This window comes from Salvia splendens, chromosome 1, assembly GCF_004379255.2.
Source record: "Salvia splendens isolate huo1 chromosome 1, SspV2, whole genome shotgun sequence".
In the NCBI taxonomy this organism is placed as follows: domain Eukaryota; kingdom Viridiplantae; phylum Streptophyta; class Magnoliopsida; order Lamiales; family Lamiaceae; genus Salvia; species Salvia splendens.
The window spans coordinates 43,161,622-43,177,423 of record NC_056032.1 but is presented as its reverse complement, the minus strand read 5'-3'; the positions used below and the strand labels follow the sequence as shown (position 1 = coordinate 43,177,423).

Here is a 15,802-nt window from a genome sequence, read left to right as displayed (position 1 = left end):
AATTGAATAGAATAGATTATGAAAGGTTTTGCGTATATTAGAACAAATTGTCGAAAAAATCACAAAGTTTAGAAAAAGTCTAATTATATCTTTAACTTATAGAGATTTATCAGTTTCACGTGATTGAACTATTGTACCATAAATTGTTCATGCATCAGACTTGTATACACATTGTTTGGCACATATACAGATATTGATAGTGAGTGATTAATTCATCAGCACGGAGTTTCGGTTATAAGTCTAGACCATATTCTTATCTATATTATTCATTACGATGTTCTTCGATTTGCAAGATTATATCACATGATTAAATATATACTCCGTATTATATTTGGTTCATGTGATTGAATCCCACAACTTAATCTTAGATGGATAATCATTAGATAAATAGTCATAGTCAACCCCCTCCAACTAAAATAATCTCACAACTTAATCCTAGATTATATTATGGTACCATTTTATCTAGGAAACCAAACACCACTTATTTATTATTAGATGATGACAATTATTTTTACAACAATATACACTCATTTGAAACAGAACTATCACACTAGAGTCGCTCACTATCTAACATGGATCAAGATTTGATGGAGTCGGTGCAGCATACCTCGACGTAAACCCTCGAAAATCGGGGTCGTCGGTTTCCCATTCGATCCCATCGTCGAAGTTCTGAGCATAGCTCAGTGGACTGTACCTAAAAGCCTCAGATTGCTTGCCACGCTTTGTTGACTTCAAAAATGGGAAACTTATAAAACTAGAACTGTTGTTGTTGTTGTTGCTGCTGCTATCTTTGAGCTTTCTTTGGTTTCTTGAGCGTGAGAATACGAGTTTGAAACGCCCCCAGCATGAATGCATCTGATCTTCTCTTGCATCATCGTCACCGTCGGGAGATGAATATTTGTGTTTCATTTGGGGATTTTTGCACATTTCTGCTAATGTTTTTGAAGTTATGGGAAGAGCTTGTGGTAGAGAAAAATAGGAAGATATATAGATTTGAGTTTTTTTTAGGATAACAAGAATATTATTGTGTCCATAAAATATTCTTTTGTTTTTGGCTCGTTTAGGTTATTAAACGTGGGAATTGTATTATTTGGTTTGGTGAATGTAGTACTTGTAATTATTTGATACCTAACCAGATATTTGAGTTTCTTGTGAATTATGGTCAATCAGTGATTTCAAAATTGTATTTATCATTAACTTTATGGTAATTTGTGTTCCAACACTTCCTGTCATCAAACTATAATCATAGAAAAATTCTTTCTGAACTATCAAATTCAAAATTTGAATAATACAACCCCATCAAAAGGAAAGTTGTGCATCTAGCCCAAAATGAATGTTGCAGAGGTTTTGATGCTCACAACGGAAAGTCTGACATTTTGATTGTCAGCGAGACCTTAAATTCTCCTCATAGACCTATACAGATGTAAGTTTTGGGAGAGAAAACACGCTTTTTCAAAGCATTTTCTCCCAAAACTCGTCTCTCCACTGATTACGTATCACTTAGCATTTTTAGAAGGTGCTTCTATACAGTAAGCAAAAGTTGTTTGATCTGTGAAGAAATACAGCAATCTGAGCCGTGGTGTAAAATCTTGCCAAAAAAATGAATTTTCTCAAGTCGACTATAGTTGATTAGTACATACAGCCCATGATTTTGTCACGCGCTGAGCTAGCACGTGTAAAACATCCCGACATTCAATCATACGAGCTGGTGTGGTGTCATCAAATTCTTCGTCGTCAAATTGGACTTTCTCTCTCATCTCACACTCTCTCTTCCTAGTCCCCAAAAGTCTCTACGTACGCATTGTTAAAACCTAAAATCCTCTCGCCTAATTGATCTGATCGTCCCTATTATCGGAGCGCAGAGGTCGTCAATTCTTCCGGCGATCATTTTCCTGCGATAATTGATTAGAATTCATTTGTGTTGACCTAATTCTTCCGATGATCAATTTTTTGATTGTTTATTTGATATTTCGTCTCTGAATTTGTGAATATTGCTACTGTTTTTTCTGTGCGGCAGTGCTTTCCTGTTTTCAAAGAGGGGAATGGCTGGAGTTTCTGATGATCAGGTCACTAGCGTATGCGGTCACTGGTTAGTTTCATTTCCGATTTCTTTTTTTTTTCGAAATATTTATCTGTTTCTATTGTATGATTATGATTCCGAGTTTTATATCATGGTCAATGTTTCTGTTGTGGATGTGGAAAATCGCATTTTATGTGGTCAACCATCATCTGATTGTTTGAGAAATTTTGCAGCTAGAAAACTGTGTCTGATGGAGTGATTGCAAAATAAGATTATGTGCCTTGTGTTTGTGATATTGTGATTTGTGTTGAATCACATGGCTTTTCTAATCACGTGTTGATTATTGAATTACAATGCTGGTGAGGACTTTCAGTGCGTCTCGAGTCTGTGTCAAATATACTGATACTGGCACGTTCATGTGATATGTGCAAAGAATTCTTTGCACTTCAACTATTTTGGATTACTGCCTCACTTTCGTGTACACAAATACATCTAAGCAATCATAGTATGTTTTTGGTAAGGTTACATTCAGTTTCTATGTCAACCAAGATAACCATTTAAAATAGAATTAAATCAATTAGTACATTTTTTCGTATTATGTACGGTTATGGTGCAGTGAAATAGTGTGGGATGTACTTGGCTACTTGCTATTGCATAGTAGTATTACCGAGCTTGGCTTTCCTAGTTTGCTGTTTTAATCTAAGCAGACTGGAGCAGAAAATCTAACTATCCACTACCCTTGACTACTGATTTAAGCATTTTAGTAGTTATTATTTCAACCAACTGTTTAATAAGCATCAATATTAAGGAAACTGTCAAATCTTCATTCTAGGAGTATTCTGGTTCATTTGCCTATGATGCTTGATGAACATCCTTATGTTTAATTTCATCCGCTTCAACCTTTTCAAATATCTACATTGTGTGCTGAATCATTATTCATTCATTGCAGTGACAGAGCTATTCCATCTTCCAATATTGACTTGCATTTCGCTCACTGCTCCCGGAATCTGGAGAAGTGTAAAGTGTGTGGGGATATGATACCCCGAAAACATACAGAGGAGCACTTTCTGAGTACCCATGCCCCGGTATACTAATTTATTTCTGCTGTTTAAATTCTGTGAAATTTATAAAGGAAATTTATCTCTAGGAAGAGGGACGTCCAATAGATTGTGTCTTTGACATGGAATTGGCTTAATTCTTCATCACGTTGCATATATGATTATGGCGAATAAACATAATTTTGTATGAAAGAATGACAATCTCCTTTAAAAGACTTAATTCTATGGTATGGGAATAAAGAACTTGAGTGAGGAGAAAAGAAAGCCCGAGAAATTGACCAGATGCATACTGTCAAATCTGCTATGAATCTACTTTAAATGTGAGATCAAGCAGATCTGCCGAAATGTATAAAAAATCTCTCGGTAATTGAGTCTCAATTCATGAAATCATAATATCATGTGTTAACTGCTCAAAATGTTTTCTACATGCACTGTTGATCCATGTTCTCTTTTATTAATAGAAATCTGTGTTTTATACTTTTATATCAAATTTATGTAACTATCACTAACTATACTAATTATTCTAAAAAGTTTCCGGAAATAATCAACTTTTCAACTCATTTATAGTACTCCTGTTCAAATAACAATAGTTGTCTTGAAGAATGACTGTTTATAGTAGGTACTACTATTAATTAATTACTAGTAAAGTATGATACTAATAGTTTAGAATGCTGTGTTGACTGAAGGATATTTCCCAAATCAGCGGGCATTTCTTAAGTGTTTGTTTTTGCACTTAATACATTTTTCTTGAGTCTCAATCGTAATTGTGTTGTGCAAGTTTATCGTACTCATAGATTTTCAATTACTTGGCAGGTCTGTTGTTCCCTGTGCAGTGAGACTATGGACCGTGATATTTTAGATGTTCACAAAGGAGAAAATTGCCCGAAAAGAATTGTGACTTGTGAATATTGTGAATTTCCACTGCCTGCAATTGATCTATTAGAGCACCAGGTAGTAAGTTATTTGATTTGTGATTTTCTTCATATGATTCAGTGCGCTATTCATTGTTCATTTCAGGAAGTTTGTGGAAATCGGACAGAGTTATGCTACATGTGCCATAAATATATAAGACTTCGAGAGATGCATAGCCATGTAAGCAGATGCACTGGTGCTGTTAGTACCGTAGCTGAGTCATCAAGGTTAGTAGAATGTGATATTAATTTATTCAGCCTCTTGCTTATTATTTGATGTTTGGTTACTTTTTGTGTTTTAAAAATTATTTCCAAAATTTGAGGTATGTGATTTGATAGCCTGAATATCACAATTTGAGGTGATATGTAAGTGGATTTTGTTTTCAGAAGACTGCCAGAGATGTGGTTTTAGGTGAAATATTTACTAGTTTTCTTCAGGGTCATTTTTATCGTGTTTCTAGTTGGTGACTCCCTGATAAGGTGGTTTCCTGTTTAGACCTTGAAAAAGTGTACCTGGGGTTTTCTGTTTCAGTTTGGGAAAAAGAATGATCGATATAGTGTCACTACTGAATATTTATGGGACTAATAGTAAATATAAGGGCAAATAGCCATTTAACTTACGAATTTTGGTCGAAATTCTCGTCAGACACATAAGGTTTAAAAATGAAATGTTAAATCACGAAGTTTCAGCTGTCCCCGCATGTCACCCTGCAAAACAACGCTCACATGTATAAATTTTAATGAGGTGACGCTTGTGTGTATAGTTTTGATGAGGTTGTGCATAAGTGTAATACATAGCGTCATTTTCGTTTTAAAAACTAAAAAAATATTTAAAAAATGTCTCTCTTTCCAATCCCTATTTGGGTCGGGCCGGATTTTGAAACGAAGAAAGAATAGAAAGGGAGAAGGAAAATGAAAAGAAAATAAAAGAAAAACCAAAATGGCATCAGTATGATCATCACCAAATGATGTTGTTTTGTTCATCTGATGTTTTGTCCACTTTGGAAATTCCGGCTTCCAAATCATGAACAACTTTACCCAAAATTTGACTTATTAGACGATTGCAAAAATTTGGAACTTCAAGATTTAATATTCCGTTTTGAAACCTTAAGACACTAATAAGAATTTAGCCAAAACTTGCGATTTAAGTTGCTATTATCTATATTTTTAACCATGTGTACATAGATTGTATGATGACACTCCTGACGGTCATTTAAATAACTAATTCTTCTTCTTTTTGTTTGTTTGTTACTTTATTGGATTATTACATGCATTGTCATGTTTTTGTAGGATCTTCCCCTTAATTATGAACTTCTCATTAATTTTGAGACGCATTTTACGTTGCTGTATTATTCTACAGTTCGTCAGCCATTGCTTGAACATAATCAAATAGTTCCGAAGTAATGAGTTGCTATGAGTTCTCTCACTAGCATTCCTTAAGATTGTCAGTTAACACCAGTCTCTAACGTTATACTGTTAAAGAGTAAAATTCAGTGGTGCTTGTTTTCTGTTTGGTTAGAATCATATTTAGTTGAGGAATGGTTATGATATTTTTGAAGGAACACGAGGGCAATGGAAAGGGAAAGGGAAAGGGAAAGGGCTGCAGGTGCTCCGAGGAGGCAACCGCGTGAGTTTTCACCAAGGCGTCTACTGTTTACTATTGCAATAACCGGGATTGCTGTTCTATTAGGTTCGCTTTTCTTCCAGAGGAAGCCAGGCCCCACTCCAGTCAACTAAGAATGCTTTTCTTTCTAGGCTACTACTGATTACACCATCTTACTTGGTTTACGTCTAATGTTGGTTGCGCCTGTATAATTCCCGACATGGTTGTAGTGTTGAAAGATTTGAGCGCATGGATCTTTGTATCAACTGAGACACATTATTGTCCCATTCGGTAAATAGTCTTATTTGTAAAAAGGGAACCAAATCTTATTTGAACCGGGAAAGAATAAATCGTCCGTTCTTTTTCCAAACCCATACCTACTTATCAGTATTATGTTGGTATGTCATGAGATATTCTTGAGTGTTTGAAAAATGTTGCCATTTTTGTGCTATTCTGAATTTTGAGACCGCCTACTCATATCTAACGTGGGAGTGCATGATAGGCCAGAAGTGAGTCATCTTCATTGGGATAGAGGGGGTAGCTTTTAAAATCCTATGCGGTTCGTCTCCTAATATGACTTTGGAAATTACCGCCAAAGAAAATCTGAGAAGATAAAACCCTATGACTCGAAAGGATATCTTGCGGAAAGAACCAAATATGAATCTTATCCTTTGTTGGCATGTGCTTGGCTCGAGCTGTGGTGGCGGTCCTGGTTGTCGGGCTCATGGCTTAAGGCCGCAGACGTGTATCAGCTAGCGGTGATAGGGGCCGAGTCCATATCAGTGCACTTTATCACATATCCATCTATTTGCTATTCATTGTTCTTACATGCAAGGCCTACAAAGAGGAACATAGTTTTTTTCCTTTTTAATGTTTGATTTTGTAATGAAAATGTTTCAGAAAAGTTGGAGACAGAGAGATTGTGCAGATAAAATTCGAACCGTATAAGAGCATCCGCAACGTGGCTTAAGAAGATTCAAGGGAGTGGGAAAACACATTGTGCGATTGCGCTAGCATCTGCAACTTTCTCTATACTAAAGTTAAGTAATTGCAACCTCTAACCAATGATTAAGAGTTATTATCAACTTGACTTGACCTCTGCGACCACCTTTGGGATATGCCAAAAATATCTGACCTTTCAATATTTATTTTTTCATTTGATTTGGGACCTAACACCGACTTGTAAACGTAATACAAATAAAAAAAATAGAATCGATTGCTTTCATGAGTTTTGACCCGATGCATCTTGGTTGTTTTTGTATAAAAAATCTAGCATTTAGTTTGTGAAATTGTAGGCATACACCTGATATGGCTTATGAAGCTGTGGATTCGCTGCAACAAACCTTACTCCTAATCCTTCAACGCGACGATGATGTCACCACTTGTACTGTTAAACAACAAATTGTATCCATCCACGACAAAGCTGTTGCGTTGCAGTCAAGTCTCAAACATTATCCAGAAAAAGAAACAATAAGGGAGGTAGCAATTGCAACTGAAGGGGTTATTCACTATCTTTTCTCGTCAGAATATCTATCAAATCAGAGATCCATAAAACCATATGACAGAGTTTCAGTTCCAGATCACTTGTTGCAAGTGGCTAAAAGGCTCGAGTCAACTGTTGAATATGTATTTGATCACTGCAAGAGCAACGATGTACGCAAACCAAGTGCTGTTAGTTCATCATCAAGATCTGCACTCAACAGTGGAGTTGAAGATCTGACGATTGTAACGGAGCTGATTGTTAGAAATTCAAACTGGTTGAGGAGATTATGGGGGATATTAAAGTCAGCTGGGAGAAAAAAGTCAGCTCCGAGTGATTCACCATCAATACCGCCTCCCACGAGCATATATGGTGTGGTTGGAGTTGCACCTACAAACAAAGATGTTGTGGTTGGTTTTGATGATGATATGATACAGATGAGGTCTCGGCTCATTGGTCATCGCGGACGAAGAGTCCTCCCTATTGTTGGAATGGCACGAATTGGTAAGTCCGAACTTGCTAAATATATTTATGATGATCCACTTATGAAATTCCATTTTGATATTCAAGCTTGGGTCACAATATCACAAGATTATAGTAGAGCAAGTATTCTCTCACAATTACTAGCTTCAGTCAAAGGAAAAGTAGATCCAGTTGGAAGGGATTCAATGAAAGTAACTGAAGCAGAGAAGATTTCAATTTACAAAATCTTATCAGGGAGGAGGTATCTCATAGTAATGGATGACATGTGGAGTGCAAAAGCTTGGGATTGCGTAGAGAGCCTATTTCCTCACGATGATAATGGAAGCTGGATCATATTAACCACAAGGCTTATGGATGTGGTGGCTACTGATACTGCCCCTTGGGGCTCCATTCATAAAATGCATTTCTTGGATGACGAACAAAGTTGGCGATTGTTCCACCACAAGGTTTTTGGAGATCAAGATTGTCCTGATGAGCTACGTAGTGTTGGGGAAAAAATAGTAAAAGGATGTGGAGGACTGCCCCTCTCAATTGTTAATGTGGCAGGACTTTTATCCACGATTCCTAGAACTCCAGACTCGTGGAAACAAATTGAGGGAAATGATGAGCAGTTGGGACCAATATTATCTTTGAGTTACAACCACTTGCCTCCCCAATTGAGGAAGTGTTTCTTGTATATGTCTGCCTTCCCTCGTGATTATGAGATCCATGCCTCTGAACTCATCAAACTTTGGATTGCTGAGTGCTTTATAGAATGGGGAAATGAATTTGTAAGCGTAGAAATGGTTGCGGAGAAGTGCTTGGAGGATCTGATCAAGCAAACTCTAGTTTTGATCACTTGCTGGAAAAGTGATGGCAAAATCAAAAGATGCAGGCTGCATAGTATGGTGTGGGACTTCTGTGGGAGACAGGCCGGGGAAGAGAAGTTCCTTCTTCCTGTCATGGACTACTTCCCTACTCCTATCTTAAGAAAACATTTTCTTCCACAAGTCCTCCAAAATCATCCACGCATAAGTGTTAGTTGGCATGATCTACGTCTTAGAGAATCCACGCATAGCTCATGTACCACTTCTATCATATGCATCCCGCAAAGAGGGTATAGGCCCAAATGCTCTGTACAAAACTTTACTTCACTTAGGGTCCTTCATGTTTTACGTAGAGATGATCGTTTGTATTGGGAACTAGGTCAAGTTTTTAAATTGATTCATCTCACTTACCTTGCTTCCAACATTCCCGATAGTATTGTCCCTCCAGCTATAGCAAAGCTTCGGAATCTGCAGACTTTAATAATTTATAGATATGGGGTTCATTTGCCAGTGGAGATTTGGAAGCTAAGGCACTTGAGACATCTTATCGCCTTCTCATTCCGTCCTTTACTCCTTCCTGAAAGAGTAACTCTTCCTCTAAAAAGCTTAAAAACGCTTTCTGTGGCAACAAATTTTGTATGTAGTAGAGAGATGGTGGAAATGATCCCAAATATAAATAAGCTGGGAATATTCTACTCTGAAGAGAAGTTTGATGCAACCTATCATTTTGACTATCTTATAAGTATGGTTCGACTTAAGAAGCTAAAATTGGAGAAGCATAGTTCATTTGTGCCTCGTCTGAATTTTGTTTTTCCTCATTCGCTGAAAAAGTTAGAACTGAGTGGCAGGTGGATTTCTTGGAGTCATATGACGATTGTTGGTTCATTGCCTCATCTTCAAGTGCTGAAACTAAAGAAATATGCTTGCGACGAGGAACAATGGGAAACCATTAGGGGGGAATTTCGTATGTTGATACATCTGCTTATTGATGAATCAAATCTCAAGTGTTGGACAACTAAACGGACCCACTTTCCAAGGCTCCAGTGCCTAACGCTTCGTCATTGTCCGTACTTGGATGAGATTCCATTTGATATTGGAGAGATTCGAACACTTGAACTGATTGAGATCGACGATCATAACCAATCTCTTTTGTACTCGGCAAAAAAAATGCAAGAGGAACAACAGGGACATTGGAGAAAAGAAGCCCTCAAAGTTGCTGTGAAGCGTTCTTGATCCTCTTTCAAACTTGACTGTGTGCTTCATATAAGGTATAGTTTTCATGGAATTTACAAGGTTTGACATCATTTTTAGCAACCATACCTTATAGAGTAAGCTAATTAAGAGGTTATGAAATGGCATACACTTTGCCAACAATTTATAAGTGTCTTCCTCTCTTTTTAACATTTCCCAGTTCATAACATGTCGATTGATTCCTGTCATTTTATCTTGTCGTTTGTCAGATGCAGAGCTTTGATGAGGTAGCTTATCAGATACTCTACTGATGAAAGAGGCAGATAATTAAAGGTGCAGTGGCCGGTGATATTATTGTGTTATCAAGTATTTCTCTTAGTTAAATGTTTGTTTGGATTGACATTCTTGTTTACATTGGTTTAGTCTACTTAGGTAAAAAATTAGCTTCTAAGAATAGGAGTTGGTTAAACATTAATCATGAGACCTCAGAAACATCCAAATTGTTATATCATGATTAGTTTGTTTGGAACGGCTAATTTGTTTGTCCTATTTATACTTTGTTATCTTTCTTTTTTGTTTAAACATTGATTTTCAAGTAGGCTTTGCTTTCTATGTTTCTTGATTTTTCACCTTATCTTTGCCTACGGGATAGTATGGAACTGCTACTTTGAAGGGCTGATGTCCGGTTTGGCCGGTTTTCAAGAGCATGGCAAGCCCAGTTGGGTTGGAGCCTACCTGATTTTCTGTTTCTCAGTTTGGGAAGAAGAAGAAGAAGATTAACTAATTATCTTCTTTTTGTTTGTTTGAATACTTTATTGGATTATAACATGCGTTGTTGTGTTTTGTAGGATCTTCCCCTTAATAATAAACCTTTGATACACTACTACCCAATTTTATGTTATGGTGTAGTATTCTACAGTTGTCAGCCATTGTTTGAATAGATCCAAAGCAATGAGTTGCTATGAGTTCTCTCACAAGCATTCAGGTTTACATGACACAAGAATTCCTTAAGATTGTCAGTTAATACTAGTCTCTAATACTTGTTTGAAAAATGTTTGCCAGTTGTTTAATTTTGAAATGGGAGTGCATGATAGGCCGGAAGTCACAGGAATTCAAAGTTCGAACAAAGCCCTAATTTGGGCTATTTTGTTGTAGGGATGAAGGTAGCAAGAATGAGATACTAATAATATTATGTTTATTTCTCAATGAATAATTAATTAAGCAGAGACATTTATTTGTGTGTGAGAATAAACAGGAAAACAGAATGACAGTTTAGGGGACGGGACGGCACGGCACGGTGAAAAGAGAATAAAAAAATTAAAGAAGCAAAAGCAATAAGCCAAAAAGAATGCTTATGAAGCATTGCTAATTCTGATTCGCACCGCTGTTTGAAAAATTGTTGGCGTAACACTTGAAATGGCTTATGAAGCTGTGGATTCCCTGCGACAAACCCTACTTCAAATTCTTCAACGCGGCGATTATCTCATCACTACGTGTTTTTTCTTTTTTTGTTCTAGAATAGAACTTAGATTCCGTGTTTGAACTGAACTTTTTTTTTTCCGGGTTTGGGAGAGACGCATGACCCTCATGCGTCTCCTTTTAATGAGACGCATGGCGATTATGCGTCTTTCATAAAGACGCATGAAAGACGCATGAGGGTCATGCGTCTTAGGTAGAGACGCATCTCCCTCATGCGTCTTTTATTTTTTTAAAATTTTAATAGACGACGCATGATGCTCATGCGTCTCTAATTCGAATTAAATCAGACGAGGCAGAGGCAGTAGCCTCATTCAGGCGCGACAGAAATAGAGAAAGAAGAATTAGGCCATATTTCATTGGCAATTCCGGCGAATCCGACGATTTCCCCTTGTATTTCGATAAGTTTCCTTCAATCTTTCAACATTCCTCCCTTATTTATTGTTAATGTGCATATTTTGTTTAGATTTCTCCCAATTTTGTAAATTAGGGTTTACAACAAATTGCTTAATTTTTAGCCGATGTTTTGTTGTTTTGTTAATGGTAATGGATATTATTGGTTAAATTCATGCTATTGTATATTTTATGATATGTTTGAGATGCTTGGTGTTGTGATTTTGGTTGTAATTGGAGAATAGAGTATGGGTTGAAATGTATCTTTTAATTTAAGCTTCTAATTTGGTAGTTATATATAAATTAGACATTATAAATCATGAATTGTGTTGAATTGGAGTGAATCATTTGGTTTATGATGTTTTGTTATTTTGCCGATGAATTTGAATGTATATGTTATTTGTATTGCAATTGTGAGTTTGTAATTGTTATTCATATTATGCGTTTCTTAGATGACGAACAAAGTTGGCGTTTGTTCCAGCACAAGGTTTTTGGAGATCAAGATTGTCCTCATGAGCTACAAAGTGTTGGGGAAAAAATTGTAAATGGTAGTGGAGGATTGCCACTTTCAATTGTTACTGTGGCAGAATTTTATCGAAGATTCCTAAAACTCCAAAGTTGTGGCAGCAAATTGAAATAAATGATGGGTAGTTGGGATCAATATTATCTTTCAGTTACAACCGCTTGGCACCACATTTGAGGAAGTGTTTCACAAAGCAGTTTAGGATGTCGCAGTCGCATCCCGATTACGTAATACCAGAGCCGATGAATCCAGAGCATGACCCACCTCAGTGGTCTTCGTATCCGGCGCATGAGTCCTAATCACAATCGGACCATCCCTAGTATTCTCCAAGTCAGCCTGAGCCTGATTGGACTCGTCGCCCCTATTCACAAAGCCAAGATGTGCCGCAATGGAGTGGAGCCCGAGCATCAGTCGACTCATTCTTCCAAAATTATCAGTTTGTGCCTCCTGTAAAAGTTGAAGAAGATGACGATGAAGGAGAAGAAGAAAATGATGAAAGAAAGGAGGAAAATAAGGAAGAAGAGGTTGTTCATAACATCCATGTCCAACCTCGACCAGTTGCGGAGGGTTCATCACGCGGCGGGGTTGGGAAGATCATGAGCAAAGTGTACAAGAGATTGTCAACCAAGAAGAATAAAGGAGTTGAACCGTCGAAATACACTCCATCGTCGTATAAGTAGTGAATGAAGTAAAATATTTAGTAATGTGGTTGTGAAGTTGGTGAAGAAGGCTGGTCTGTTTCTTCATTTTTTTATATATAGCTTTAACCCTTTTATTTCTTGTGGATTAGAGCAGTAATTAGATGAATTAATTTAGTTGCAAATGTGTGTTTAATTTAATTTTGTAAGTAATTAATTTATCCATTTAATTTTGTGAGTAATTAATTAGGATAAATTAATTACTTAAGTTTGTGTGATGCAGTGATGGTTATGTATATAAGTGATCAAATCCGTTTCCATGGTTAATTAGAATCTGGGAGGATTGGCCTATTTTACATGTTAAATCATATTCTATAGTTTGAATATTAGTTTTCTTGCTTTTGTGGAGAAATATATGTTCTTAAATCATGTTAAATGTATTAGTTTTCGGCGCCAGTTGTGGAGAAATATATGTTCTTAAATGTATGTTTGTTTCTTTATTGAATCTGTCTCAATTCCAAAGAAAGGAGTTTCAGATTCCTACTATTGTCCATATATCTCTTTTGTCTCCCATATCTTTCCTTTGTTCCAGATTTCATGCTTTAAAAAATAGGACTATGATTCAAGAAATAAGGGAGCAATGTTCAAGGATTGAAGGAAACTTACCGGAATATGACGGGGAATCGCCAAGAAATCGCCCTTTCTCTCTTTCTCTCGCGTGGAAAATGAAGCTACTACCTCTGGAGTATGTTTTATGTGAATTAGAGACGCATGAGGCTCATGCGTCTCTGGGCCCAGAGATGAGCATGAGCCTCATGCGTCGTCCGTGAAATAAAAAAAATAAAAGACGCATGAGGGAGATGCGTCTCTCCCCATAAGCGTTGTGCGTCTTTAAAAAAAATTGAAAAAATTGAACGACGCATATCCCTCATGCGTCTTTGTGAAAGACGTATCTCCGTGATGCGTCTCATTAAAAGGAGACGCATGAGAGTCATGCGTCTCTCCCAAAGCCGGAAGAAAAAAAAACTCCGATACACTTATGGAATCTAAATTTTAGTCTAGAATAAGAAAAGAAATACCCCTCGTATCAGGGACGATTGGGATCAATATTATCTTTGAGTTACAAGCACTTGCGTCCACATTTAAGGAAGTGTTTTCGGGGAAGGGGAGGGATTTGAGGGATTGTTTGGGCGAGATTTTCTTACGGATTTCATTGTCGACTTGGCTGCCGATTCTTGTGTCGGAGGATAGGGCCCAGTATTTTTGTAAAAGGCCGTAGTTGAGGGATCTGGGGAGGGGGGAGACGTAGGCGTTGATGCGATCTTGGGAGAGATCGGTTTTGGAATTTGGCGGTGGTGGGATGGTGGAGGTGGAGTAGAGGTAGAAGAAAATTAGAGAGAGAATGCATAGTGTGATGAAGAGGGGTGAGTGGTGATCTGGGCGATGCCATTGCATTCAAATCATCAGCTCAGTTGGTGTGTAGATGTATGTATTTATATTTATAAACAACTGTGTGCTTAAGTTACAAGAGCACCTGCAACGCATCCCACGAGTCTCTCTTATCTCGTCCCTCCGAAACGAGACGGACGTGAGACACGTTGCAGCGTCCCGTCTAGTCCCTGTCTTGCCGAGACGCTTGTCCCATCGAGACGGCTGGCGCGCGCTGGCGCTAGGCGTGACGCCCACTCGCCGACCCGCGAGTGAGCTTCGTCACACTGACGCAATAAATCATTTTTTTTAAATTCGAATTTAATAAAAAATAAAAAAAAAATTTAAAAACGGTAATCTGACCGTTCAAAGGTCATTTTATTAATTTTGTTTTATTTTTTTTTCCTTTTTTTATTCTATAAATACTCCTCTTTCACATACACAAACACACATCTATTCTTCTCAAATCATCTCTCTTTCATCTCCAATTTTCATCTCAAATCATCTCTTTTATTCTTCTCTCAAATTTAATCCATTCATGGATCCATTTGAGCAAATGCGTCGAATAATGAAAGAATCGCTTGAAGAAGATCGACGTGGGGTGGCGGAGGAAGCCACGCCGCCCCAAAGACGATCCCAGACTTACATCCATCGTAACCGGGAGGAAGCCACCGCAAGGTTAATACGCGACTACTTCTGTAATAACCCGGTATGGGGAAATTGGCTATTTCTGCACATCGCAAATACATTGCACATCGCTAATCCTTCAAAGTATCAGTTGGGGAAATTGGCTAAGGAGCTCGACTCAACTGTTGGATATGTGGTTGACGAGCAACGACGCGAGTGATTCTCCTGCTGTTAGTTCATCATCAAGATCTGCACTCAAGAGTGAAGTAGAAGACCTGAGGATTACAACGGAGCTGATTGTTAGAAATGCAGACTGGTTGAGGAGATTCACCGTCAATACCTCAAGTTTTAATACGCAATGCAACGACAAAACAATACCTCAATTAATGATGGAACGGAAGGAGTATATTATATAGCATAGGTGGTCGTCTAGTGTATCTTAACATGAAAATATTGTATCGTTGAAAACAATTTTGATATAATTTAATTATTTTAATTAATATCAAAATCCGCAATGATCAATCATCCACTTTGGTAAGTTAATCGAGCAAAAAGGATGTTCCTCCATTACTCAATAATTATCATTTTTGAAAAGTATCATGATCATTCATTAAAAAGGGTTTCATGCTCCCATTAGAGGATCAAATTGTTTCTTCTCAATTTTCATAAGATCTTCTTGACTCTTATTCATAAGGTCCAATAATGTATATATATTGCACTTTATAAGGCAATTATAAAAGGAGGCAATTCGGATTGATCAATACAAATGAATTTCAATACTATTTTGTTTGAAGAGAAACACCAATAAGTAAATGAAGGCAATAGTTCATTATATAAAATTATTGACTCTTAGAGTTATTGTAAAATGGATAAGATATAATTATTTAGACATTGACAAAACGAAAAAAGCTCATTCTTTCAAACAGAAGAGGAAATGTTATTCACATTTCATTTGATGGTCAATCCGACTTTGTTTCACCAATGAAAGAAAGGGAAATTGAATTTTCGAAAAATTGGAGTGTGAACTATAGTTAAGCATCATAATGCTTTGTCCTCATTTCTTTATTGTTCGACATTAACTTTCAACTGGGCTTCACTTACAAATTTCAATATTATACCCAATATACGCCACCCCAAATATAGAACAATCAAACAAGATTTTTGT

The 15,802-nt window shown here is 37.1% G+C and overlaps 2 protein-coding genes across 5 annotated transcripts; both read left to right on the top strand.

Annotated features, from left to right (window-relative positions):
- The first annotated feature begins 1,704 nt into the window (after window positions 1-1,704).
- Window positions 1,705-5,962, top strand: LOC121753812 (TRAF-type zinc finger domain-containing protein 1-like). Of its 3 annotated transcripts, none has more exons than XM_042149086.1 (6): window positions 1,705-1,864; window positions 2,018-2,089; window positions 2,970-3,105; window positions 3,892-4,029; window positions 4,096-4,217; window positions 5,549-5,962. In XM_042149086.1, the coding sequence occupies exons 2-6, from the start codon at window positions 2,043-2,045 to the stop codon at window positions 5,724-5,726; spliced, it is 621 nt and encodes a 206-aa protein (XP_042005020.1). In that variant the 5' UTR covers window positions 1,705-1,864; window positions 2,018-2,042; the 3' UTR covers window positions 5,727-5,962. The 3 variants fall into 3 exon arrangements, with proteins under 3 accessions (XP_042005020.1, XP_042005007.1, XP_042005015.1); XM_042149073.1 differs by having other exon boundaries at window positions 3,892-4,032; XM_042149081.1 differs by having other exon boundaries at window positions 1,717-2,089; window positions 3,892-4,032.
- Window positions 5,963-6,513: 551 nt separating this feature from the next.
- On the top strand, window positions 6,514-11,120 carry LOC121753797 (putative late blight resistance protein homolog R1A-3). 2 transcript variants are annotated; one of them, XM_042149064.1, is made up of 5 exons: window positions 6,514-9,629; window positions 9,822-9,885; window positions 10,401-10,537; window positions 10,615-10,715; window positions 10,808-11,120. In XM_042149064.1, exon 1 carries the CDS (start codon window positions 6,901-6,903, stop codon window positions 9,592-9,594), a length of 2,694 nt encoding a protein of 897 aa, XP_042004998.1. In that variant the 5' UTR covers window positions 6,514-6,900; the 3' UTR covers window positions 9,595-9,629; window positions 9,822-9,885; window positions 10,401-10,537; window positions 10,615-10,715; window positions 10,808-11,120. The 2 variants fall into 2 exon arrangements, with proteins under 2 accessions (XP_042004998.1, XP_042004993.1); XM_042149059.1 differs by lacking the exon at window positions 10,808-11,120 and having other exon boundaries at window positions 9,822-10,537; window positions 10,615-10,716.
- The last annotated feature ends 4,682 nt before the right edge of the window (window positions 11,121-15,802 follow it).

Bases quoted from the DNA above. Each gene is read 5' to 3' on its own strand.
- LOC121753797 (XM_042149064.1), top strand. From the start codon at position 6,901: ATGGCTTATGAAGCTGTGGATTCGCTGCAACAAACCTTACTCCTAATC.
- LOC121753812 (XM_042149073.1), top strand. From the start codon at position 2,043: ATGGCTGGAGTTTCTGATGATCAGGTCACTAGCGTATGCGGTCACTG. The intron at 2,090-2,969 runs GTTAGTTTCATT...CATTCATTGCAG, and splicing joins ACTAGCGTATGCGGTCACTG to TGACAGAGCTATTCCATCTT. The intron at 4,033-4,095 runs GTAAGTTATTTG...TGTTCATTTCAG, and splicing joins ATCTATTAGAGCACCAGGTA to GAAGTTTGTGGAAATCGGAC.